At 38.4% G+C, this 27,915-nt stretch overlaps 1 protein-coding gene across 6 annotated transcripts in view; it reads right to left on the reverse strand.

Annotated features, from left to right (window-relative positions):
• LOC143121977 (E3 ubiquitin-protein ligase RNF213-like) overlaps positions 1-27,915 on the reverse strand; it is a 123,038-nt gene that overhangs the window by 14,071 nt on the left and 81,052 nt on the right. For all 6 annotated transcript variants that reach the window (XM_076282731.1, XM_076282728.1, XM_076282730.1 and 3 more), the window contains 12 exons: positions 27,676-27,853; positions 14,044-14,136; positions 12,794-12,886; positions 11,398-11,520; positions 11,231-11,266; positions 7,541-7,700; positions 6,658-6,846; positions 6,061-6,177; positions 5,369-5,937; positions 1,814-1,970; positions 491-708; positions 100-240 (listed from right to left, as the gene is read on the reverse strand). In XM_076282731.1, coding sequence (XP_076138846.1) covers positions 100-240; positions 491-708; positions 1,814-1,970; positions 5,369-5,937; positions 6,061-6,177; positions 6,658-6,846; positions 7,541-7,700; positions 11,231-11,266; positions 11,398-11,520; positions 12,794-12,886; positions 14,044-14,136; positions 27,676-27,853 — 2,074 coding nt within the window. The remainder of the gene's footprint in view (positions 1-99; positions 241-490; positions 709-1,813; positions 1,971-5,368; positions 5,938-6,060; positions 6,178-6,657; positions 6,847-7,540; positions 7,701-11,230; positions 11,267-11,397; positions 11,521-12,793; positions 12,887-14,043; positions 14,137-27,675; positions 27,854-27,915) is intronic.

A 27,915-nucleotide genomic window follows, 5' to 3' on the forward strand; every position in this document is an offset into this window, starting at 1 on the left:
GAGCGCCAGTTTTTCTTCATTTTTTTGTTTGCCTTTCTAATGTCATACTTTCACTTCATCCACTTCCTTATCTGCTAGACTAGAGTATTAAGCATTTACCATGGTTTTCCCTGAAGGCCTTCTGATGGTGTAGATTCCACTTTCATTGATATCAGTTGCCTGACGCAAAGATGACCTCTCCACAGACCCATGTGTCTCATAAGCTATCTCAAGCCAGTCTCTGTTCTTGCAGGAGTCTCTCTAAAAAGTAATACAATATCAGGACAAATACTCACAAAAGGAAAATACAATCTCACCGATCTCACAATACGTGGCTGTATAGCATTTCATTTGGACATCAACAAGAGGATCTACTGCATTTTCACAACTATTAAACTATTTTATAATCATACTGCAAAGAACTAACCCATTGTATAAAGTTGTGATTTAGGACATGTCTTTCAGTATTAACATACCCATATAATAATATGTACAGCTGCACCACACCTACCAGCTTTTCCTCAAGCTTTTTGTCATTTAGAAGTTCCGACTGAACTTCTCTCACTGCGTCTCTGAATTCGGTGAATCCAGACTTTTCCGTTAATCCATAAATTAGGGGTGCAGCAGCAGAAATGGCATCTCTGAAGTAACACACTTTGTCGATATCCAGAGCATTTTCTCCAGCAGAGATCGACGCCAGTTCCACAAATGCAGATAGCTCTCCAGTATCTTTTCAAAAGAGGCAAAATAAATTTTAAGAAACACACCAAGAAAATTATTTAAATTGGGTTTAAATATACACCAATATATTCATACTTTCCTACTTATAGAAAATGGCATTGTTATGAGGCAGTGCATTAGTCTTGGAGAAAAACATGCATTTAGGGTGCGAGTTTTGCAACAAATTGATAGTGGTATCGAGAAGATAGCTTACGTCAAGGCAGGGAGATAGAAGAAGAGACCTCTATGTTGAAGTGAATTTACATAAAACAAATCACATGCAACCAGAGTTACAGTTGTGTTTATATGTGTGTGTGTGTGTGTGTGTGTGTGTGTGTGTGTGTACATGCATGCATGTGAGTGTGTGCATGCCTGTGTGTGTGCATGTGTGCTGTCTATGTGTGTGTGTCTGGCTTGCATGTATATGCGTTTCTTTATGTGTGTGTGCATATGCGTGCATGCTTGTGTGTGAGTGTGTCTGTTCATATTATGTGTCTATGTGTGGGTTTGTTTGTTTGTGTTTATGTTTGTGTGTGTGTATGTGTGTGTGTGTGTGCGTGAATCATCTACTGGCAACCTTTAACTCATTACTATCTTCAAGATGATTGGTGTACAGTCACTAACGTTAATTAATTCATTGTATGCTCCCCCCCTCCAATGAATTCCACGAAACTTAGCATTTTTCCTCAAATTCTCAAGATATTCACAGAAAACTGTGTCCACCTTATCCTCCTTTTGGGGGTCCAGTACGGCAGGTGGACGACAGAATCAAAAATCAATGGTTCTGTGTCATCCTTGTGGGGCTACAGGCCCACCAAGTTTGGTGCAGCCCAGCCTTTCAGTGTCCCGGGAATCAGATACAAAACTAAACCTATACCTGACTAAAGCTATACCTAAACCACTTTGTGCGTCTGACTCGCTCTGGCAGCAAAATATGCTCTCAAACTTGCACCCATAGTCTTACATACATTGATTAATATTTGGTAGACCAAATAAAGGGCAAACATGCAATACATCAGACTTGTTTTTAAAAAAAAATAATTTCATTGTACTTTTTTGTTGAATTTATTTAGTAATTTCTAAATGTTACTCTGCACAATAAAGAAACCTTTACCTTTGATGATCTCTTTGATCCAAGATATGAATCCGTTTTCCACACATTTGCTTAGTTCTTTTAGGAAACTGATGACATAGGGTGGAAACTTCTTCACTATTTCTCCTGCTTTGTGCATCTCTAGTGTCAGATCACGCAAACACGTATGACTCATTACCTGTTGAAGAACAATTATGAAGAACAAATGTGTCCTTTAGATTTATTAAACTATATCTAAAAAGAGGAGATAAACAATTCTTAAACAATTCTTCTCAGACATTCTTAAAGGATAGTTCCTACAATTTTTCACATAGATCTGTATATCAAGGTCACCGAGTGATCTCCAAATGTCCAAAGTGCCCTTCTGAAAAGGCCTACCCGTGATCTTTTTACCAATTAAGCAATGAGTACAATCAGTCACAATTAGTAGCCTTGAACATTTACCGGTAATAATTTATGGAATAACAATTTATGTTAAAACTAGATGTACCGAGCGGTACAAAATATGACCGCCGCCCAGTCCAGCCCATTTTTTTCCACAAAAATTAGTCACGTTTGTCAAATTGTGGTCATTTTCTACTTTGTTTCTTTTTTGTGTTTGTAATGGAGTGTGTGCAAAGTGTGTAGTTGTTTTTGTGTATATGTGTGCTTCTGTGTGTGTTTATTGAGTGTGTGTGCCTGCATGTCAGTTAGTTTTTTTGTTTGTGTTTTTTAGTGTGTGTGTTTGTGTGTGTGTGTGTGTGTATGTAGGTGTGTTTGTATATGTGGGAGCATGTGTGTGAGGGTGTGTGTGTGTGTGTGTGTTTATGTGTTTGTGTGTGTGTGCGTGTGCGTGTTTGTGCGTGACGTGTGTGTGCATGTATGTATGTGTATGCGCATGTATAGCGTGCTATTCAACCACTTTACCAATAACCTAGCCCTTCTGTTACAATAATGCATACAGAACTGGTTCCTTCCTTCAAATATACTGGATGATTACAAGGCCAAATTGAATGAACCAGGTTGGGAATTTAGCCAGCAAATCAGGGAACCACCTACTCTTTGCGATAAGTGCCATGGGATCTTTCAATGGTCATGGTCAATTTCGTGCAGTTTTGACCATGTCAGCCAGAGATATTTTTTTGCATTTAGAGGGTGTCATACTGATCCTACACTTCCAATTTTGTGCAGTTTTGACCATGTCAGGTCACAGATACCTGTGATTATAACACCTCGTTTTTAATTTTTCATTTTTAACTAGGTGGCACTATACATGAAATGAGTGTTTATGGAATGGCTTAACATGGTCCCTTAAAGGAGAATTCCGGTGTGATATTGACCTAAAGTGTATTGAAACATGATACTGAGTGTGAACGTATGTCTCATAGCCCATCTTGGCTTGTCCCCTGCACTCCAAAATCTGGTGCTAGTTAGCCGATGCTACCAACAGCTTTTTCAATAGTGGTGCTTCGGCATCGGGCTAGCCATGCAAATAAATCACTGTTTTACACCCATTTACGAGGCTCAATGTATCTCCACACTTCATTGGTAGACTTCCGAGGGCCTTGACATTTAAAACGAGACATTGAGAACTTTTAAAAAGCACTGGTAGTTTACTTACAAGACGATTTATACAGACAGTATCTTCACGAAGTTTAGCGTTTGCAGCCATCTTGAATTTAGTCACGATAAGTCGAGCAACGAGTAAGAATGACAGGTATGATAAGGGATCAGATTCCAAAAATAATTCAGTGGAAATGCATGGATTCCAGTTTCTTCCAATTTAAATGTCAGGGCCCTCGGAAGTCTACCAATGAAGTGTGGAGATACATTGAGCCTCGTAAATGGGTGTAAAACAGTGATTTATTTGCATGGCTAGCCCGATGCCGAAGCACCACTATTGAAAAAGCTGTTGGTAGCATCGGCTAACTAGCGCCAGATTTTGGAGTGCAGGGGACAAGCCAAGATGGGCTATGAGACATACGTTCACACTCAGTATCATGTTTCAATACACTTTAGGTCAATATCACACCGGAATTCTCCTTTAAGATCAATATACAATAAGGTGGTCCTCCTAAACCCATGGTTCTCGAGATATTCACAGAAAACTGTCTCCGCCCTACCCTCCGTTCGGGAGTCCAGTAAAGTTAGCCTAAAAGTAAACATTTACCTGATATTCAACAAAGGTCTAGATACCTGTATGTTTTGCGAATGTCTAATTTTAGGCTAACCTTACCACGATGTTGGAAGAGACGTTGAGCAGGGAGAGTTCACTTTACTGGGGATGGGGAACGTTTATTACCCCAAACATTCAGCTCATGCAATAAAAAATAAACCATCTATAGCCTAATTTATCTCGTCCTGTAGTGCCCTTTCTTTGAAAAAAATCTTGGTTCGTGGCTACCAGGTTCATATTTCACTCTTAAAGGGTTACTTAAAAAACAACCTGAGGTTTACGGTAGATAACGGGTACAAACTTTCATTTGGGAGGAACATTACATTAATCAGAGGAGTTTTGAGCTAGACATTTATTGCATTAGCAACAAAATGGATTATAGAGTGTTGTAGCGAGAATACAACCATGTCAAAATAAATCCATATTTGCAAACCACTGACAAAGTCAAAATAGCCTTTCACTTTGCTGATAGTGTCCATGGGTATCCTGCAGATACAGTAAACCAAAGTATTGCAAGTATTACAGAGAAGCTATAACAAGGAGGGTTTCTGAAAGCAACACACACTGCCTTATTTCTGTTCTGGTAATATCAAATCAGTGGGCAAGTTAGAAATCTTGCAGCTGAGCAGATCTGACTATTTCTTACAATACAAACAAGCATCACATTCAGCCAGATCTGCATGCTGGAAGAAGTAAAATGTGCCCACTGGTTTGAAGCTACCAGAATAGAAGATAAGGTTGTATTTACTCCGGACTATCCCTTTAAATGACCATCCATCCATCCGTCCATCATCCAATAAAACTTCTGTGATGACATGGTGGAGCAGTAGAAGCTCAAACTGCGGATCCTCGAATGCACCATTGCAAATCTGTGTGAATTTTTAGCTTTAACTTTAACTCTTAGTTCTTTGTCCCCCCACAAGACTTCCGTTTTAACATTCCATATGTTATCTTAATGCAGAGGAAGTAGATTGGGGCCCAAATAGAATGTTCAAGCATTGTTTTTGTTTTTATTGTTGAAAGGGTCTATACAAGTCTATAAACATGAGAAATCTGTCAAGAACACACAATCACCTTCACAATTGTCTGGGGACCCCAGTGAGTGTGAAGTTGATTGCTTGAAAAATGTTGGTATTGGATGAGAAATTTGGATAGAATGTCTTTCAAATGTTTTAATTTTTTCCAAAAACTCCAAAAGAATCAAGGGGAAAAAAGCCTAGTTTATTTTTAGCCTAATTACAAATAGTTCAACCTCTGGAGTTGCTTCAGTTCACCCTCATGTTAGCACTCAAATCACTCACATCAGTAATGTACCTTTATAAACATAAAATACATTATATTATGCACAACCCCTGAAATGAAACAGGATGGAGTAGAATAAATAACATTAGAAAGGAAAAAATAGAAAAAATATAACATACTTGAAGGTTTCCAATAGAAAGGAAATCTCCTTGTAGACCAAGACTGTCCTTGAGGTCATTGACCACTTTTGCATTTTCAACAGCAGAGTGAAGCTCTTGGTACCGTTTGATATGTTCACATGTATTTTCAACCCAACCAGGGGTGGAGTCTTCACTGAAAAATCTGTTCATGTGCTGCAATTCCTTCTTATGGGCATCTTTCTTCAGAAATGTCCCCATTTTATTCTCCAGGTCTTCAAGAGTCATTAACAGATTCATCAGCATTTCATGGGAATTTTTGAATTCCTCTATTGCTGGTTTATAAATCATTCTGTAGACTTGATTTAGTGGAATTAAAGACACTTCCTCAAACTCTGATAGCTTAACATCTTTTGCTATCTTCCTCCAAATGTGTTTGAAATATGTGCTATTAGATAGAATACCAATCTTTTCAAACACCTGGATGTTGATCAACTGTGCACTCTCTTCTGAATCAGAAGTTGGGGACAGCTTTTCCATCATGTTTTTCAGAGAATGTTTCTCAGTGGACAAATCGAATTGCATTGTTGATTTAAGTGGCTGTATATCCACTTAATCAAAAGAAAGATAGGAAACACAGATTCAGAACAAAATAAAGTTACAGACAGACACACATATAATCATGAAGTATGGACTGAACCCAAGAACAAGTAATCAAATAAACAGAGGCACACCTGGTGATCCTTGGCAAATATTGTAGAGTGCCCTCATGTTGCACTGCATTTCTCGGAAAGACTTGAAATCCTTCTCTGCCTCTTGCAGTGCTTCACTGTAGGACTTCAAGTTTTGCCCTAAACAAGGTATAAACATGTACATGTGTACACAGACAGACAGACAACACACACATAGTACTGATGTAGTACTGTATGTCAAATTGAACCCTTTACATCACAACGTATTGGCACACATGTAAGCCTGCCAAAATCAATAATTGTTGCTAAAGCTGTTCTTGAGATATTGAAATGTGTAAAATGCAGCGCCTTCCATGGACAAAATTGTATGAAATTTAGTGAGTCAAAAGAATGTGATGTATTTTATCTGGGTTTTTTATCTTGCATTAACATTGCAGCTTGTTTTTGATCGAAGTAACACACACTGGATTTTCCCATAGTGGGACTAGCAATGATTTCAAGTCTAGTTTGAGATACAGCTGCTCAAAATGTTGGATAATTTTGAATAGTCATAAATTCATTCCATTTGAATGTTGATGATTCTGGAAAATGTCTTTAAATGAAGACAGTAGGTATCCTCTCTATATATGTGGTACTTACCCATAACCATAGTATATGTGTTGGGTTGTTTTTTTCTATCAATTATATATGACATTTGTTGGCAGGAGATTGACTTGCTGATGATGTATTCGGGTAACCTCTCCAGAAATGTGTGAGTATCCTGTATGAACTCCTTTGCTTTTAATGAGAGGGGTTCCCTGTAGTTGGCCTCCTCGTTCTGCCGCAATGCTGTGGTGAAAGTAAATAAAAATGCAAATACCTTAGTAGATGTTTTACAGAATAAGGGCCTGAATCCACCAAACGCATTTTTTGCACCTACGGCGGCTATTTTCAATACAAATCCTATGAAGTTCAGCGTTCTCTCGGCGGAAAAAAGCCCTCAGCGCTAACCGTTTTTTTTTTTTGCTGTGCTCTTAGTGCTTTTACGACAGCGCTGGGCTCTTCAATGTCACGTCTCTCTTGCTAGCCAATTGAAATCAAAGAAGGAGTGGGACCTAAACTGTCAACAATGCTGGTAGTGGCTGATGAAAACTCAATCAGCCAAGTCCTATCATGACTAATATTAAACCAATGCTGCAAACTGAATGCAAATTACAAAGCCTAGAGGGATGACTTATTCTATTGTAATGCCAAATGAACTCCTTTTGTCGGGCGAAATCATATTTAGCGAGCTGAGTCCTGAACGATTGCTGCCATTTTAGTTAGCTAGTTAGTGAGCATTAGGCAACGTTCCAAAAAGACGTGCTGGCAGACGGTTTTGGTAACATAGCAACAATAAACACTTGACCGAAGCACTCTGTAAATGAGGTTGAAGGCGCTGTGGCTGCAAAAAACGTGATTGGTGGACACAGGCCCTAAGTATTGTATAATACTGATCATTTTAAAACATTATTTGAAAGATGACTATTATTAAGTATCTTACCCAAAGTTTTGAAAAGCTCAGTAATTTTGACATTATAAAGTACATGAAGGTAATCACTAGGATGCCATCTTCTATCTTCAGATATGTTTTCAATGATCAAACTCATCAATATTCCATATCTTTGGCAAGTCGATACAATTTCCATAAGACTTCCACTTCCCTTTGTAAAAATACATGAACAACAAAATGATAAAATACAATACAAATACACAACACATTTACAAATGTAAGAAACCCAGAGAAATATTATTAGTTAAACCGCTAAGATCGCCCTACTGTGTGTCTGATTGGCTTGCTATAACATATTACCTCCACCCCAGCAATCAGAACTGTGTCAACATTTTTGGACATGAACTTCATGTGTGTGTTAATTTCGTCAGACGAGATGAGAGGAAATATGTTCGTCAACGACCTTTTTTTTCATGACGAGACGATGACGAGACGGCAGTAATGTCCTGAAACACTGACTAAGACTATCTTAAGATGCATTATTGTTGACTAAAATGTTTTGCATGAAATAAAAACTAAGATAAAATCTCTCTTCATTTTCGTCTACAAAATGAGAAGACAGAACATCTGGCTGTTACGTTTTCAAAATATTCCGAATGAGTTCATACGCAACAGCTTTCCTGTAGGCTAGTCTACGTGCTGTTGCTGCAACCCTGTGGCTGCAACACGAAACTACATGGAACAAGAACACTGGAGATTTCTGCCAGAGTTAGCAGGCTAACTACCTAAGCTTTATGCCACAATGCTACATACCCAGAATCTGTTGAAGCTTCTCTCATACAAATTAGCATCCCCCAGAATGTCCATACGAAAATGTTCATCATGTAATGTCAACTATGTAACTAGTTAGACTGATGATGCAAAGTTTGCTAGCAAGTAAGCTAATATGGAAAATTCGCTAGCAATTTAGCTATGGCTAAGCTGGAGAGTCTGTTTGGGGAATATGTTGTGTTTGGGCGCATATCGCCATCTAGCGAGGCGGAGTAAAAAATTAATACTTTGGTCTACGACAGTGTTTCTCAAACTTTTTCAGTTTCAGGACCACTTTTTCAGTTTCAGGACCACCCTAGCTAAAAAAAAAAAAGATTAGACCTACTTCAACAGTAGCCTATAATTAGTTCATTCACACTGTATGATTTAAACTGGCATATCTTACATAGACAGTGTTGCAGAACTGTTTTTACATACAAGTTGGTTCAATATTGCAAACAACTCATCTATATTATATTTTACCACTTCTGCTCGCGGACCACTTGGGATAGTTCGCGGACCACCAGTGATTCCCGGACCACACTTTGAGAAACACTGGTCTACGAATATGACAGTGGTCCAGTCAAATCTTTTACTGTCTATGGTCAAATCCCAGCCGAGCTATAACTGTAGCTCGACTTACTTGTGCATGTAAACATACTGACTGACAAAAAATCAGAATCAGTAATTATAACAGACGAGTAGCCCTGTGGACACACAATATTGTTGAAAAATGAGATGTGTGAAACACTATTTGACTCAAATGGTAATCAGAAATAATTTGTTATAAAAAAAAAAGACTAAAATGTGTTGACTAAAAATGACTAAGACTAAGATTCCTTAGTAGTTTTCTTTTGACTAAAACTAGACTAAAATGACGAGACTTTTAGTCGACTAAAACTTGACTAACAAAAATGATATTTGAATGACTAAATATGACAAAGACTAAAAAGGACATTTCATCACAAGAGTAAGACTAAGACTAAATTAAAAATAGGTGACAAAATTAACACTAACATGAAGAAACTACACAAAAGACCTCTGCAGTCAATTGAGGTTGACTACACCAGTTGAACGGAAGTTTCATCTTTCTTTAGTTCCAACGTAAATTGGTACTATGATGGTGTTTACAAGCTAGTGAAATTGAACAGCTTCCACCATATAAATTGTTTTAATGTAACACTAAATTATGACATACATTTTACACCTCCTTATCCTTAGGTGTAAGGTCCAACGTAAGTCATTTGGTAACATGGCCATCTTGTTTAAATAGGTGGCAGTGGTAACATAGTGATTAAGGAGCTGGACTTGCATGCAGTAGCCTGAAAGGTTGTGGGTTCAATTCCTGGCTTCCACCGTTGTGCCCGAGCAAGGCACTTAAAATGTAATTCTGGAGATATTTGAACCCAGGTTCTTTTTCACCATGACGAGTCGAACACCCCTTTGAGAGCTAGATTACATTGGTCGAAGGAGTACCGAGTTTGAATAATTTTTAACCTGACTTAATTCAATGCTGATATATTTCTGAACTTGAAATGTATGCAAACTATTGCATATTTCATTAGATAATAGTTCATTTATATATGATAAATATTTTTTCAGAAAATGTCCAATATAAAACATTATTGATATAATGTAAATAATCAGCTGTGGAAGTTTTGTGGGGATATCTATTAGTTAATATTTTTAGCCTATGCATCTGTAATATATACTTGCATTAGCGTATGATAGAGATAAACAGGGTCACAACACAAAAAGCTTCTAACAATGCAATGCTATCACTTCATTTCTAACTCTAAGGTGGTATACCTTGCCACTATGAGACTTATTTGCCTCAGTTGGTACACACACACACACACATATATATATATATATACATATATATATATATATATATATATATATATATATATATATATACACACACACACACACACACACACACACATATATACACATATATATATATATATACACACACACACACACATATGTGTGTGTATATATATATCAGAGTTTCCGCTAGAAAAAAATGGTATATATATACACTGTACATATAGTATATATGCTAGGCTGCTCACTTCTGTTATGGATTAATTTGCTTTCGAGTTTGTGGTTTTTGCATTAGATTTTTGTATTGGGTTTTTGTATTGGGTTGACTTTGGGCCACAGTTAGCCTAGAAATCTAGACGCACCCTAGCAGCAATTGACAGACGTGAATCATGACATATTATGCGTTGAGGAAGCACAACATTACAGTAAGTGTACTTATAACAGTGGATCGTGAGTTTTCTTTTCCACTGTGCTTGGTAGCATAACTCGACAGGTAGTCCAGTTTGTCAGAACACTAGTGTCACACTTTGCCGCCGCCACCGCCGTGTACATTATGATTCAGTTATATTTTGTTGCCACTGCTCAATAAAATCGACTGTTTAAATCCAATGCTTGCCAGTTAAAAAGCAAGTGACAATAATGTTTGTCATTCCATTTGCTGCCAGGGCTAGTCTAGCAACTCTCCGTTGGCTTGTTAGCTCGAAAAATTAAACTTCTATCAGGCCAATCAAATCGTGTACGATTACTAATCGAGTCATTAGGCGGGCTTAACATAATGATTGATGGCAGAGTTGCAACGGTTTGGCTTGAATTCCCTGCTACTTGAAAACAAATAAGATGGATGTTGCTGTTGGCGAACAGTGTGACACGAGTTAAGCTTTTAAAAGTTTGAACTAGCCAACTAGCTCCGCTGGTGGGAAACGCATGAGACTCATAGCGCTGTCCTATTGCGTGCAGAGGGAAAAACAACCGATTATCCCGCCCCTCGGACTGAGCACTGCGAATGGTGAATGCCCAGACCCTACATTTTAATGTGGGTCTGGCTTGTCAGGCTAGGCCACAGTAAGAATTGAGTGCAATATATTCACTGAATATTACCAATGCTTGTTGATTCCTCGAGTGTATATATCTGTTCTGAAAACATAACAATTACAAAATATGAATTATGTTTTGGTTAGCAGAAAACAATAAAGTATACTGTGACATTACAGTTTTATCTACAATGAGTGTAATTGGTGAACTTATAACAATCATGAACACTTTACCTTGTCGTCCTTGCCATAGAGCTTGCTGATAGCTTTGGTGACCTGTCTTAACAAACATTCATTCATTGCATGTGGGCAATGTGGGGTCTTCGCAAAGAGCTCAACGAGCTTGACTTCCGTCTCCTGTTTGATACATGTGAATATTGAAATGTAATACAACATAGTGTAATGGGGCCTGATATGCTGTAAATACTCTCAAATACAGTTGCATTTTCATTCCTGAACTAAGGGTGTGCCGCACGAAAGTCACCATCACTGACACTGGCTAATTGGGCTACCAATTTTGCAGTCGCAATAAACAAGGAATTCGAGGCATTTTCCTATATTCTGTTTATGTAGGCTAATGTATTTGTGAATGTTGCCTGCACAATGCAAATAAATAAAAGATAAACTGGTGCATTTCCATACTCATAGAAATGAACATTGCGAGACACTTATCTCTTCTATGATCTCATCCCATAAAGATTTTCTTTTACTTGTTAGTTTTTTGAACATTTATTTTATCTAATGACACAGCAAACATGATGAATTGAATCCGCATTTCCTTGCACTTGCGAAACTATGTTTCACTAGCCTAAAACCGTTGGCGTTCACGTTCCTCTTAAAGTGACAGGCACTCAATTAGATTTACACACCCCAAATGTGATGATATGAAAGACAAGTGTAGCCTAATAATTTAAATATCAATATGATGTATTCAAATTATTATATTAAATATGTTCAGCTATTAGTAATCATGCAGATCACAAAATACTATAAATAATTAACAATATAAGTTTATAGTTTATATGAATTCCAAAATATGAAAAAGAAACCTATGACAACCATCACTTTCTGTGTGTGTGTGTGTGTGTGTGTGTGTGTGTGTGGAGGGTCAATGAAATACTATGATTGCCACTGATGTAAATGATCACAAATTACACAAACCAACTCAAATAAAAAAATTGTTATTGGTATTGAAACAATAATGTTGGTATCATGACAACAGGAGTTGGGGATGTGTCCCCACCAAAGCTGAGACCAAACCTACGCCCTTGGTAACATATCTCGAACATACTTGATCTATTTGCCAAACTGAATACAAGACCACTACACGGGATCATGGTGAATATGTTGGTGTAGTCAAATTGTTCATATGATCAAATCCCTACGAGGGGATGACAATACAATATAATGATAACACCCTGAAGACTTGACTAAGAACAATGAATGTGGCACTTACGCCACATTTATTAGCAAAAACACTTTACTCAATAATGAAATTAGTGTCAGCTCATGTGCGACTGACCGCTCACATTACAAACTGAATTAGAGAATTAGAATTAGATTTTAATCTTTGGTGTTAAAATAAGAAATATGGGAAATATGAAAACCAATTTTGTCCAGCGCATTTTACTTTTTGTAGCCAGTCTGTGAATAGTTTTTTCAGGTTTTTCTCCCAGTCATCCTGCCAGATATCACACTGTATCTCATACAGTTTGGTCCAGTCCTGAAAAATAAGCAAGCAACGAAAATAGTGGTGATGTATGGTAATACTTTTAAGGCAGCATAACAAGATTAAGAACTTAAAGGTGTAGGTTTTTGAACGTTCTAAGTTCCGCAACAATTGAAGGTTCTAAAATTCTATGTTGAATTCAATGAAGCCAGATATTCTTTAGAACGTGCATTTCTCAACATTTCCGTCACACCAGTGTGACGGTACTCCTTTAAGGGTTAAGAACTTGAAATGTCAGAGATGGGGAAACCTGGCTTCAGAAAGAAAAATCCCCACACATATTTGTTCCAATCACTCACTAAACCAGCTGTTTCTTGTTAGCTTAAGTCTTTTATATGAATTTATTAGTGAAATCAGCTGTATTAGATGTAAAACCAATACATGGATGGACTTTAAAGAGTTCCACAAATAGGCACTCGCATGAGTGCATTGTCACTTGCTTTTTAACTGGCAAGCATTGGATTTAAACAGTCGATTTTATTGAGCAGTGGCAACAAAATATAACTGAATCATAATGTACACGGCGGTGGCGGCGGCAAAGTGTGACACTAGTGTTCTGACAAACTGGACTACCTGTCGAGTTATGCTACCAAGCACAGTGGAAAAGAAAACTCACGATCCACTGTTATAAGTACACTTACTGTAATGTTGTGCTTCCTCAACGCATAATATGTCATGATTCAAGTCTGTCAATTGAAATTGCTAAGCTAAAAACCAAAAAAATATATTACAAAACAGACACATTCAGGTTTTTTTATTTCACCGTTTTGAAATATGTGTTCTGCAGTGCCGCATGTACCACCTGGAATTCTTTTATCAAACATGTCATAGTGTGTGTGGCTGGTAGAAGCAGTTTAGCTTGCAGAACAGCATAATATTAATCAAAAACATTATTGATTTGCACTACGGTAGCTCATCTCGACAAGGTGGCATAACTCGACAGAAGACCAGTGTGAGGAGTTGTATGGAGAACAATGGAATGTAACATGATTGAAGCAGAGTGCACCACACTCATGTCGGTGCGAATGTGCAGAGGGCTTTACGTTCTCAAGCTGGATTTCCCATCTCTGCATATGGATATCTGCAACTTGAATGAAAATTTGAACATCTTGTTATTGAATGCAACATTTATGTTAAAATATAATATTTACCATTTGTGTCCTTTGAAGGAGCACCTTTTTGATGCATGATGTCATACAAGGAATAATGGCAGAACAAGTGTCTTTGCTTAGTTTCTGCAAACGCTGAAAATGAAAGAAAGTGGTATTAAGAACTATGCCTGTACTGTATGTAATTGTGTGTGTGTGTGTGTATGTGTCTACACCTTGTGTGTGCGTGTGTGTGTGTGTGTGAATTTTACAAATGCTTGTTTATCTTTATGGTTCTTAGCAAGTGCTTTCATCCAAAGCGACTTACAATGACATCAATACATATTACAGTGGGTACTACTTTGAATTGTCCTGCTTCACGCGTGATTCTCACGTGACCTCAGGCGTGAATCACGGGTCTTTTATTTATATTTCCCCAGTGAAGCTGCAATGACCCAAACAACCACCAGGTGGCACTTGTGGGCAGGGTTAGAAACATCGGCTTTTGCCGCTTTGAGTCAATGTGCACCAGTATACTACAGTATGAACCAAATGGGGCGTGCCATGACGAAATGAGTCTTGAGTCGCGGAAATCCATTTCGAGATATAGCGATTTGAATGCAGCAAGGGTCGAAAATGACAAAGTTATGCATTTTCTTATTTCACCCAGTAACACATTCCTTTACCCCTCATCTACCACTCATAGACGTATCTTAGGCCTACTGTAAAACGTCCTAGAAATATGATTTTAAAGGCCAAATGTGTAGGCTGCGCATTGAAGTTTGGATAAAAAGTTGACGTTTAAGTATTAGGATATTTTTGTCCTTGTCGTCTTCAGAAGTTGACGACATGCAGTCTCACGATAAAACGTGTTATTGTTTATGAAGGTGTCTGTTATTTTATGAAGAGGCATCTGGCTGTTTTGTTTATGTTTGTTTTGCTTTCATTGATGGCTTAGCTCATGAGGTCACGAGGCCAGTGGCTACCCCATTTTTTAGGAAAAAATAATAAATAAAATGTCTAATTTTCTGACGCACCACAAAACATCTTGCCTATTCGCCTATTCGGTACACCAACCTCACGATTCGGTTTGTATCACGATTTTTGACCCACGGTTCGATACGAATCTCGATTTTTCTTTTTTTCACTTTTTTTTTTTTTTTTTGGGGGGGGGGCTATACATTTTATTAAATAACAGTTTTAATAGCCTCCCTCAGTACACCAGAGGATTACAATATAATATATCTATTATTTTATATCCTGATATACAAATATTTTTCTGAATGACTGATATTTATGACAGCACACTTTTTGCAGATTAGCCTATAGCCTAGGCCTACTATTTTTTTATTACAACTCTACCTCTTTAATTCAGCTGTCTGGTTGAAGCCTGGAATAATGTAAACAAAGTAGCATAGTTGGCTAGCTTAGCCTATCATAGTCTACTGATTGGACTGTTCAGTTTCCCCATGTGTGTTTAAGTTTCAAGGTAATACTTGTTCTCCTTGGGAAAGGCCCTTTTGGGAAACGTTGGTATTGAGATGATCAGTCAGGCTAGGAATAATATATCAACAAACCCTTCTGTAAAAATGTTCTAAATAATAGTTAGGCATAAGTCTAGAAAGTTTGGTGTATGTAAGTGCTTCTGAAGTGGAGATTTCGTGCTCAGAGTCGGAGAGAAAACTCATTTTGAGAAAACAGCCTTGAAAGACAGCCAATGAGATTCCGTTCTCAGCCTAGACTCGCCTTTGAACTTTCACGATTGGTTGCTGATACAAAGGAAGTGTCCATATATGGATCACATAGCGTGATACAGGAAAAACAGAGCTTTCCAACATACTACACATAATATGTTTTGGATCACGGTCGTGGGAGTGCAGGTTTGAATGCTAACTTTTGCTGAATTTAGGAGAAATATAGGCGCGAGTAGACACAATATAATGAAATAAACACCTAAATGTGTAAATCGGACTTTTTTTGTTTTTAGTAGTGTGATGGAATACATCATAAGGTAACAAACTAGCTCAAAATCTCGAAATTGACCAGTGCATGAAAAAACGATGTTTTCACCTGCCGTGTCTCGCCTTAAATAGGATAAAACTTGGTTGTTTGTATAAGACGTAAGTAGTCAATGGTGGTAAGATTGCTGCTCTTTCCTTCTCACGACTGGGTATTCAACAGCTCATTTCTTAGATATCCGGGGGATAAACCCTCGACTAAGTAGACCTATGACTTGACACTTCTGGCCTAAAAAAAATGTGGGCGCCCTGTTTATGCCTATCGATATCTTCATATAGCCAATCTATACAAAATATCAGAAAATGGTTTAGCATTAGGCTTATAGCCTAGCAGATAATAAGACTACCAAATTAATTAAACAAGAAAACTGCATGAATGGAGTTCCCAACCTTTTTCATTACACAGACTGGACAACAGTTGTCATACAGTATTTCTGACAGACCGGTAGCAGGGACGTTGATAGAATTTTGTGGTGCTGATGATATTACCGGGGGTTCAGGGGTGTCTGCCCCGAGAAAATTTTGAAATTCTGTCTGTTAAATACACCATTTTAACGCAGTTTGGAAGGGGCAGAAATATTTTAACAGAAAGCAGGGCCCGTCTTCTGTCTGACTCAGGTGACGGGCTACCTGCATACACACCACACTGCTGCTTGACACTACCCTGCCTGCATGGAAACATATTTGAAGAGTTCAGATGCAAAACCCTCTAAATCCATCTGACCACTTTTCTTTTAAATGAGCATTTAAATTCAGGCTCCTATAGGTTTTTGCCTATAAATCGATATTTCAGACCAGGAAGAGAGTGGTATTTAGTGGGTTTAAAAGTTAAATTATTTGATTAGCGTAGAGCATCCCCTCACCATCTTTATCTCATTTTTGACATAGGTGGCATTTAGAGGCTTTTGCATCTGAACCCTTCATTTCACATTAACAGTGTAGATGTTAGCAAAAGCCAAGTCATATAGCCTAAATAAAAATGGGAAATTACCAATAACAGTAATTGAATAAGTATAATTTAACAAAATAATAACAATACACATAAACATACAAGCAACAACTCTCTAAAGAAAATCAATTAGTTAGATACAAGGTTAACAGATGAGTCTTTAGAAGAAGCACAAGGTAAATAATTCCATGGGAATCACAGAAGAAAAGAGTCTTGATTGGGTCTTCTCAGTAATGATGACATGGTATCAAAATAGCAAGGTACAGATCCAGTCATTTTCCTGTAAGCCAGATTGAAGGTTTTGAAAATAATTCTGACTGCATACTGTAATTACACAAGTCATCTTAAGTTAATTAAAGAACAGTAGTGTCACTGCATTTTGAATAATTAGTGGGTTTGATCCAGCAAGCCCACAGCATGGCAAGCACAGCTTTGCCATGCTGTGGGCTTGCGGAGCAAGCCCACTATTGTTCTTCTTAAGTTTTCTTATTATTATTAGTGGGTTTGATCCAGCAAGCCCACAGCATGGCTGAAAGCCATGCTGTGGGCTTGCAGAGCAAGCCCACTATTGTTCTTCTTAAGTTTACTTTATTTATTAGTGGGTTTGATCCAGCAAGCCCACAGCATGGCAAGCACAGCTTTGCCATGCTGTGGGCTTGCGGAGCAAGCCCACTATTGTTCTTCTTAAGTTTTCTTATTATTATTTATTATTCCTGTTCACCCACTTTTTGGCCGAACTACTGCTCCTAGACCGTTTGAGCTATCGACGCGGTTCGAACTCCAAAAATTCAGGCCCGAACCGGTGTAACTTGCTTGTTGATTTCGTGTCGCTGGCCCTTGTCGTTTTCGCGGTATTCCCGTTTTTCTGCGTTTTTTGGGCCCATTGAAATGCATGGCGGAATGTTCAGAATTCAAATTTCGATTGTGACATCACAGCTCTAATTGCTTAAGCTTGCACCTGGAAGAGTTCTAAGCCACCTGGCAGAGCTATAATGGGCTGGGCTGGGCTGTCTGTGTATATGAAGGTGTGTGCATGTAACTTTTGACCCGTATGTCCGATTTTCATAAATGAGGTACCGTTGGAATCCTTGGATGAGGCCGAGTTCCATGCCCCTGATCAAACCCACTCTTGCAGTTCCTCGGAACCGCAATTCTAGTTTATTTATTATTCCTTTTCACCCACTTTTTGGCCGAACTACTGCTCCTAGACCGTTTGAGCTATCGACGCGGTTCGAACTCCAAAAATTCAGGCCCGAACCGGTGTAACTTGCTTGTTAATTTCGTGTCGCTGGCCCTTGTCGTTTTCGCGGTATTCCCGTTTTTCGGCGTTTTTGGGCCCCATTGAAATGAATGACGGAATGCTGGGGCTTTATGACATCACAGCACCTCATTACTTGCACCTGGTAGAGCTCTGCTGCTAGAGTTGATTACTTGCACCTGGCAGAGTTCTAAGCCATCTGGCAATGTCTAATGGGCTGGGCTGGGCTGTCTGTGTATATGAAGGTGTGTGCATGTAACTTTTGACCAGTATGTCCGATTTTCATGAATGAGGTACCGTTGGAATCCTTGAATGAAGCCTAGTTCAATGCCTTGCCAGCACTAAGTGTAAAGGTAATGTAAAAAAAGATGAGACAGCGCGAAGCGCTGTCTCATCTTTTTTTTAAAGCCAAACCATGTTGATACAGGTCATTAAAAAAAATATATATATATATTTTCCAAATCCATTCAGCCCAGTTCAATGCCTTGCCAGCACTAAGTGTAAAGGTCATGTAACTCTTTTTTTTAAAGCCAAACCATGTTCATATAGGTCATTAAAAAAAAAAAAAAAGAAAGTATTTCACCAATCCATTCAGCCCAGTCCTATACCCAGCTAGCTCCATTTGAACTTAGTCATGTGTACAGTTGTATAGATTATTACATTGAGAAACACACTTTCATACAGATATCATGCATATCCACGCAGCATTACTAATCAAGTTACTCATCGTTGCCCAGCAAGAAGTCCACAATCAATTCAATTGTCTTGCCACGATCTGTGGAGCTTACAGACAACGTTATATTACTACAGGTTCTGTATGCTATTTAAAGCCGACCTAACGCTGAGTCCCTTCTAGACGGTGTGTTGCAATGCATTCTGGGTGCTGTGCTGTGATTCGACGGCTCGTCACCTGACCCACCAAACAACAACTCTCTGGGATGTGGCAAATATCGCGTAAAAACCTTGTTGCCGGAACAACAGGGAAAAGGCAACAGGATAGCAGCACGAAAGATACACAGGATACACACGGAATTTTGATGGACGTCCTTATCAGTCTATGGTCTAACTTATAAACGTGTCGGGTCAACGTCAACGATAAGTAAGTTAGGCTAACGTAAACGTTAGCTATTTGCTGTTGTCATATGCTAGTGCTATATGCTTTAGGCTACGTGATGGCCATTTATCACACTAATTTTAGGTACTACTTTTACGAGGTCTGTAGTTCTGTCAAAATGTATCTTATCGTTGAACAGACTACATGATTATCTTCCTTAGACTTCGTAGATGTAGTTACTACAATTTGGAAGCGAATTTCGAAGTGTAAATATGGTTTTAGTGTGTAAACAGACCAACCGCGATTTTGCAATGAAGTTAATGGAGCCTTTTATGTAGGGCTTCTAGGCTACTTTCACGAAGTCTGTAGTTCTGTCAAAATGTATCTTATCTATGAACAGACTACGTGATTATCTTCCTTAGACTTCGTAGATGTAGTTACTACAATTTGGAAGCGAATTTCAAAGTGTAAATATGGTTTTAGTGTGTAAACAGACCAACCGCGATTTTGCAATGAAGTGAATATGGAGCCTTTTATGTAGGACTACTAGGCTACTTTCACGAAGTCTGTAGTTCTGTCAAAATTGATATTATCTATGAACAGACTACATGGTTATCTTCTTTAGACTTTGTAGATGTAGTTATTACAGTTTGGAAGCGAAATTCGAAGTGCAAATATGGTTTAAATGTGTAAACAAGACGCCTGATGTTTAATATATGTTAATGAATGGGCACAGTATTATTGTGTACAGTAATGGGCTATCAGTAGTATGAACAGTTCATGTGTTATGTGATTTACATAAACTAGTAAACAACAGACATGTTAAAAGCTGGTATTGTGTTTCCTGAATTCTTACATTCAGGCATTCAAATGAAATGTAATTAAATAGCATATCAATCATGCAACAATGCAAAAACAATGAAACTAGTGTAGGCCTAATTATATTTTACATTAGTAAAGCAGTACTCTGATGTGCATGCTTTCACAAACTTTTGTGAACAATCTTAGCACTTTAAACATTGACTGTTTTGAAGTGCATGTATAGCAATATAGTATAAAAATAATAATAATTGTGATGATATTACAATTTGATGGGGGGTGGGAGGAGGGGGTGGGTTCATGTAGGTGGGCCCTATGACCCCAAAGTATGCCTTGACTGGGCCTCAGGTCAAAGAAGTTTGAGAAAGGCTGATGTAGACGACAAAGCAGCAAGGAGGCGTCGTGTGATCATTTAAACAAGTTTTATGACAAGGTCGATGAGGGTGGGAAAAATCGTACATTTCTGTGCAAACTTTGCCCGCACTTCAGTCACATTGTCTTTTAAGAAAATGCAGTCCATTTTTCGGTTTCAGCAGTCAACAACCTTGACTATTTGAAGATACTAATCTATTGTGTACAGTAATGGGCTATCAGTAGTATGTAAACAGTTCATGTGTTATGTGATTTACATAAACTAGTAAACAACATAAATGTTAAAAGCTGGTATTGTGTTTCCTGAATTCTTACATTCAGGCATTCAAATGAAATGTAATTAAATAGCATATCAATCATGCAACAATGCAAAAACAATGAAACTAGTGTAGGCCTAATTATATTTTACATTAGTAAAGCAGTACTCTGATGTGCATGCTTTCACAAACTTTTGTGAACAATCTTAGCACTTTAAACATTGACTGTTTTGAAGTGCATGTATAGCAATATAGTATAAAAATAATAATAATTGTGATGATATTACAATTTGATGGGGGGTGGGAGGAGGGGGTGGGTTCATGTAGGTGGGCCCTATCACCCCAAAGTATGCCTTGACTGGGCCTCAGGTCAAAGAAGTTTGAGAAATGCTGATGTAGACAACAAAGCAGCAAGGAGGCGTCGTGTGATCATTTAAACAAGTTTTATGACGAGGTTGATGAGGGTGGGAAAAATCGTACATTTCTGTGCAAACTTTGCCCGCACTTCAGTCACATTGTCTTTTAAGAAAATGCAGTCCTTTTTTCGGTTCCAGCAGCCAACAACCTCAGAACTGACCCTTCAGGCCTCTCAGCAGGCGCTGGCCTTTAACCGCAGCCAGAAGAGAGTCAGCAGAAATTTGATTGCCTTTAAAAAATCTGACTTAAAAAATCTTAAACTGGCTGCATTACGTGATTATTTCTGTGATTCTGATACGTTTTTAACCATGACCTATACACAGTTCTGGTTTGAAAATGTATCTCTTAAAATAATCACTTTATGCAGTCAGCTTAAGATGGCTTACTAGCAACTAACTAATTACCCTAGCAACAACCTAGAAACCACCCCTGTAATGTCAACCTAGCGACCACCATAGCAACCAGCATAGCAACCATGTTATTTATGCGTTTTAGCTTATTGGATGTTGCGTTAATGCAGACAACTTTTGATCCGTGTGCCCGATTTTCATAAATGAGGTACCGTTGGAATCCTTGGATGAGGCCGAGTTCCGTGCCACTGATCAAACCCACTCTTGCAGTTCCTCGGAACCGCAATTCTAGTTAGTGGGTTTGATCCAGCAAGCCCACAGCATGGCTGAAAGCCATGCTGTGGGCTTGCGGAGCAAGCCCACTATTGTTCTTCTTAAGTTTACTTTATTTATTTATTTATTATTCCTTTTCACCCACTTTTTGGCCGAACTACTGCTCCTAGACCGTTTGAGCTATCGACGCGGTTCGAACTCCAAAAATTCAGGCCCGAACCGGTGTAACTTGCTTGTTAATTTCGTGTCGCTGGCCCTTGTCGTTTTCGCGGTATTCCCGTTTTTCGGCGTTTTTGGGCCCCATTGAAATGAATGACGGAATGCTGGGGCTTTATGACATCACAGCACCTCATTACTTGCACCTGGTAGAGCTCTGCTGCTAGAGTTGATTACTTGCACCTGGCAGAGTTCTAAGCCATCTGGCAATGTCTAATGGGCTGGGCTGGGCTGTCTGTGTATATGAAGGTGTGTGCATGTAACTTTTGACCAGTATGTCCGATTTTCATGAATGAGGTACCGTTGGAATCCTTGAATGAAGCCTAGTTCAATGCCTTGCCAGCACTAAGTGTAAAGGTAATGTAAAAAAAGATGAGACAGCGCGAAGCGCTGTCTCATCTTTTTTTTAAAGCCAAACCATGTTGATACAGGTCATTAAAAAAAATATATATATATATTTTCCAAATCCATTCAGCCCAGTTCAATGCCTTGCCAGCACTAAGTGTAAAGGTCATGTAACTCTTTTTTTTAAAGCCAAACCATGTTCATATAGGTCATTAAAAAAAAAAAAAAAGAAAGTATTTCACCAATCCATTCAGCCCAGTCCTATACCCAGCTAGCTCCATTTGAACTTAGTCATGTGTACAGTTGTATAGATTATTACATTGAGAAACACACTTTCATACAGATATCATGCATATCCACGCAGCATTACTAATCAAGTTACTCATCGTTGCCCAGCAAGAAGTCCACAATCAATTCAATTGTCTTGCCACGATCTGTGGAGCTTACAGACAACGTTATATTACTACAGGTTCTGTATGCTATTTAAAGCCGACCTAACGCTGAGTCCCTTCTAGACGGTGTGTTGCAATGCATTCTGGGTGCTGTGCTGTGATTCGACGGCTCGTCACCTGACCCACCAAACAACAACTCTCTGGGATGTGGCAAATATCGCGTAAAAACCTTGTTGCCGGAACAACAGGGAAAAGGCAACAGGATAGCAGCACGAAAGATACACAGGATACACACGGAATTTTGATGGACGTCCTTATCAGTCTATGGTCTAACTTATAAACGTGTCGGGTCAACGTCAACGATAAGTAAGTTAGGCTAACGTAAACGTTAGCTATTTGCTGTTGTCATATGCTAGTGCTATATGCTTTAGGCTACGTGATGGCCATTTATCACACTAATTTTAGGTACTACTTTTACGAGGTCTGTAGTTCTGTCAAAATGTATCTTATCGTTGAACAGACTACATGATTATCTTCCTTAGACTTCGTAGATGTAGTTACTACAATTTGGAAGCGAATTTCGAAGTGTAAATATGGTTTTAGTGTGTAAACAGACCAACCGCGATTTTGCAATGAAGTTAATGGAGCCTTTTATGTAGGGCTTCTAGGCTACTTTCACGAAGTCTGTAGTTCTGTCAAAATGTATCTTATCTATGAACAGACTACGTGATTATCTTCCTTAGACTTCGTAGATGTAGTTACTACAATTTGGAAGCGAATTTCAAAGTGTAAATATGGTTTTAGTGTGTAAACAGACCAACCGCGATTTTGCAATGAAGTGAATATGGAGCCTTTTATGTAGGACTACTAGGCTACTTTCACGAAGTCTGTAGTTCTGTCAAAATTGATATTATCTATGAACAGACTACATGGTTATCTTCTTTAGACTTTGTAGATGTAGTTATTACAGTTTGGAAGCGAAATTCGAAGTGCAAATATGGTTTAAATGTGTAAACAAGACGCCTGATGTTTAATATATGTTAATGAATGGGCACAGTATTATTGTGTACAGTAATGGGCTATCAGTAGTATGAACAGTTCATGTGTTATGTGATTTACATAAACTAGTAAACAACAGACATGTTAAAAGCTGGTATTGTGTTTCCTGAATTCTTACATTCAGGCATTCAAATGAAATGTAATTAAATAGCATATCAATCATGCAACAATGCAAAAACAATGAAACTAGTGTAGGCCTAATTATATTTTACATTAGTAAAGCAGTACTCTGATGTGCATGCTTTCACAAACTTTTGTGAACAATCTTAGCACTTTAAACATTGACTGTTTTGAAGTGCATGTATAGCAATATAGTATAAAAATAATAATAATTGTGATGATATTACAATTTGATGGGGGGTGGGAGGAGGGGGTGGGTTCATGTAGGTGGGCCCTATGACCCCAAAGTATGCCTTGACTGGGCCTCAGGTCAAAGAAGTTTGAGAAAGGCTGATGTAGACGACAAAGCAGCAAGGAGGCGTCGTGTGATCATTTAAACAAGTTTTATGACAAGGTCGATGAGGGTGGGAAAAATCGTACATTTCTGTGCAAACTTTGCCCGCACTTCAGTCACATTGTCTTTTAAGAAAATGCAGTCCATTTTTCGGTTTCAGCAGTCAACAACCTTGACTATTTGAAGATACTAATCTATTGTGTACAGTAATGGGCTATCAGTAGTATGTAAACAGTTCATGTGTTATGTGATTTACATAAACTAGTAAACAACATAAATGTTAAAAGCTGGTATTGTGTTTCCTGAATTCTTACATTCAGGCATTCAAATGAAATGTAATTAAATAGCATATCAATCATGCAACAATGCAAAAACAATGAAACTAGTGTAGGCCTAATTATATTTTACATTAGTAAAGCAGTACTCTGATGTGCATGCTTTCACAAACTTTTGTGAACAATCTTAGCACTTTAAACATTGACTGTTTTGAAGTGCATGTATAGCAATATAGTATAAAAATAATAATAATTGTGATGATATTACAATTTGATGGGGGGTGGGAGGAGGGGGTGGGTTCATGTAGGTGGGCCCTATGACCCCAAAGTATGCCTTGACTGGGCCTCAGGTCAAAGAAGTTTGAGAAATGCTGATGTAGACAACAAAGCAGCAAGGAGGCGTCGTGTGATCATTTAAACAAGTTTTATGACGAGGTTGATGAGGGTGGGAAAAATCGTACATTTCTGTGCAAACTTTGCCCGCACTTCAGTCACATTGTCTTTTAAGAAAATGCAGTCCTTTTTTCGGTTCCAGCAGCCAACAACCTCAGAACTGACCCTTCAGGCCTCTCAGCAGGCGCTGGCCTTTAACCGCAGCCAGAAGAGAGTCAGCAGAAATTTGATTGCCTTTAAAAAATCTGACTTAAAAAATCTTAAACTGGCTGCATTACGTGATTATTTCTGTGATTCTGATACGTTTTTAACCATGACCTATACACAGTTCTGGTTTGAAAATGTATCTCTTAAAATAATCACTTTATGCAGTCAGCTTAAGATGGCTTACTAGCAACTAACTAATTACCCTAGCAACAACCTAGAAACCACCCCTGTAATGTCAACCTAGCGACCACCATAGCAACCAGCATAGCAACCATGTTATTTATGCGTTTTAGCTGATTGGATGTTGCGTTAATGCAGACAACTTTTGATCCGTGTGCCCGATTTTCATAAATGAGGTACCGTTGGAATCCTTGGATGAGGCCGAGTTCCGTGCCACTGATCAAACCCACTCTTGCAGTTCCTCGGAACCGCAATTCTAGTTATTTATTATTCCTGTTCACCCACTTTTTGGCCGAACTACTGCTCCTAGACCGTTTGAGCTATCGACGCGGTTCGAACTCCAAAAATTCAGGCCCGAACCGGTGTAACTTGCTTGTTGATTTCGTGTCGCTGGCCCTTGTCGTTTTCGCGGTATTCCCGTTTTTCTGCGTTTTTTGGGCCCATTGAAATGAATGGCGGAATGTTCAAGGATTCTAATTCGATTGTGACATCACAGCTCTAATTGCTTAAGCTTGCACCTGGAAGAGTTCTAAGCCACCTGGCAGAGCTATAATGGGCTGGGCTGGGCTGTCTGTGTATATGAAGGTGTGTGCATGTAACTTTTGACCCGTATGTCCGATTTTCATAAATGAGGTACCGTTGGAATCCTTGGATAAGGCAGAGTTCCATGTCCCTGATCAAACCCACTCTTGCAGTTCCTCGGAACCGCAATTCTAGTCTATAATTGTCTCACTACATAAGCAGGTAGGCTAGCTAACAATGCATTGCAATGGTCCAGATTTGAAAGAAGCAGGGCCTGCAAAAATGTTGTATGACATGTATTGCTTAAGGTAAGATAAGATATTACTACAAAACAAGGCTCTGAATTGATTTAATAGTGTTATTTTCTGTCATTTTATTTGATTTGCAACTAATTAAAATATGTCCTTGCAATTACTTGTGTGGAGTTTACTTAATGTTTGATAGTGGACAGAAATGTACAGGGCAGGCATTAAAGTGAAATGTGTAGAGGGTGCTGGGTGACACCAAGTTGATTGACATCAATCGCAAACCAATCAAATGATTGGGAATCCATGATCGATTTTGTCATGATGAGAGATTGGACAATGCTATGATTTTGGGACCCGATGACTATGGGTCGGTCCTATCTTACACCCGGCACTAAGCGCGACACAAGGCTCATTCTTATCTTGCACTCAATAAATGAATGAATTTTTCGCCATGCACTCCACTTTTATTTAACCTTGCGCCCAGGGGTGTGGCAATTAACAACATAAGGTGTGGTCTGACACATGTTCTAAAAATCGCTATCTTACACCCTCTAAAAAATTGTTACGCTACTGACCAAGAAAAATCTGGTCTATAGCGCAAAGTGCATATAAAGCACAGCTGAAGACACACTGACTGTCATGATGTAAGCAGCCCTTAGCAACCAGTCCCAAACAACTCCTTTGCAGGATAAATATTCTTAGGATTTGTATTAGTCATTCGAACATTATTGGGGTAAGTGTTGTTTTTTCCAGGCTGTTTTCGATGGTAACCCCTTGTCAGTCAATAGTGAAAGTAAATAATTAGAACTGTTTTATCGTTGACTAGGCCTATGAGTCCACAGTGAAGCTAGTTTCACTTTGCCTATGAGTTCAAATAATAGGCGAGTGCAAATGCATGTAGGCTATACTCTGTTAGTCACAAACAAGTTTTAGTAAACAAGACCAGGGTGAATTTCTAGAAAGCGTAGTTCGCTGACCTCCATCACAACCTTTGTAGTTAGAAACGTGGTTCTTGAATTTGGATAAAGAACCACTTATATACAATTGCCTTTCTTAAATAGTGAATGATTCCACTCATGTCTCTGCTAATTTATTATCATTATTATTATTATTATTTCTGTTTGTTTATTTTGTCTTGGGTACTGTACTATATATTTTTCCTTTTGTTTCTTATATTGAGTTAAGTTTGTGTTTGGTAGTTTGTCCTTTTATTTATTATTATTATTCTTGTTGTTGTTGTTGTTGTTTTTGTTTTGTTTGTCTGTAAAGCACTTTGTGCTCTGTGCTTGAAAATTGCTCAATCACAAACAAGGGCGCAAAGTTTGGTGGTTGGAACCACTGCCAAAGGATAGGTCAGGAGCCTAACCAAAATCACAAAGTGTTGTTTTTCGTGCTTCTGACTATGTGCAGTATATGATCTGGCACTTTCACGTGACATGCATGTGGTATCTCTGTGATGTGAAGAAGAATGTGAATTTGGACACACTTTGAACTTGTCGGCCTCAAAGGGTTAATATATGACATGCCATTTATAATTCATCACTACTTGGCTTTACCTGACAAGGAATAAATCAATTATGGAGCTTATCTTTAGATAAAATGGATTTATGTATAACTATATATACATTGATATTTACCTTATCACCTTCAATACAGTTTAGGCAGCCATTGAATGAGTTTAACAGGTGAAGAACTGAATAGACATTCTCTATATATGTCCACTGTCCAGTAGCCTTCTTAAAGATGTTCATTGTTAGTTCCAAACAAGACAGAATATCTTTCTTCACCATGTCAAAGGAAGCACGACTCTGTAAACTAAGACAAAAAGTACAATTCACATTATAATTTATCCCAATCGTAAGGGAATTTAATTCCAC

The sequence above is a fragment of the Alosa pseudoharengus genome, unplaced genomic scaffold, assembly GCF_046254945.1.
Source record: "Alosa pseudoharengus isolate Yale_2024_CS ecotype anadromous, Long Island Sound unplaced genomic scaffold, YU_APseudo_1.1 YU_APseudo_1.1_scf_13, whole genome shotgun sequence".
Taxonomy (NCBI): Eukaryota; Metazoa; Chordata; class Actinopteri; order Clupeiformes; family Clupeidae; genus Alosa; species Alosa pseudoharengus.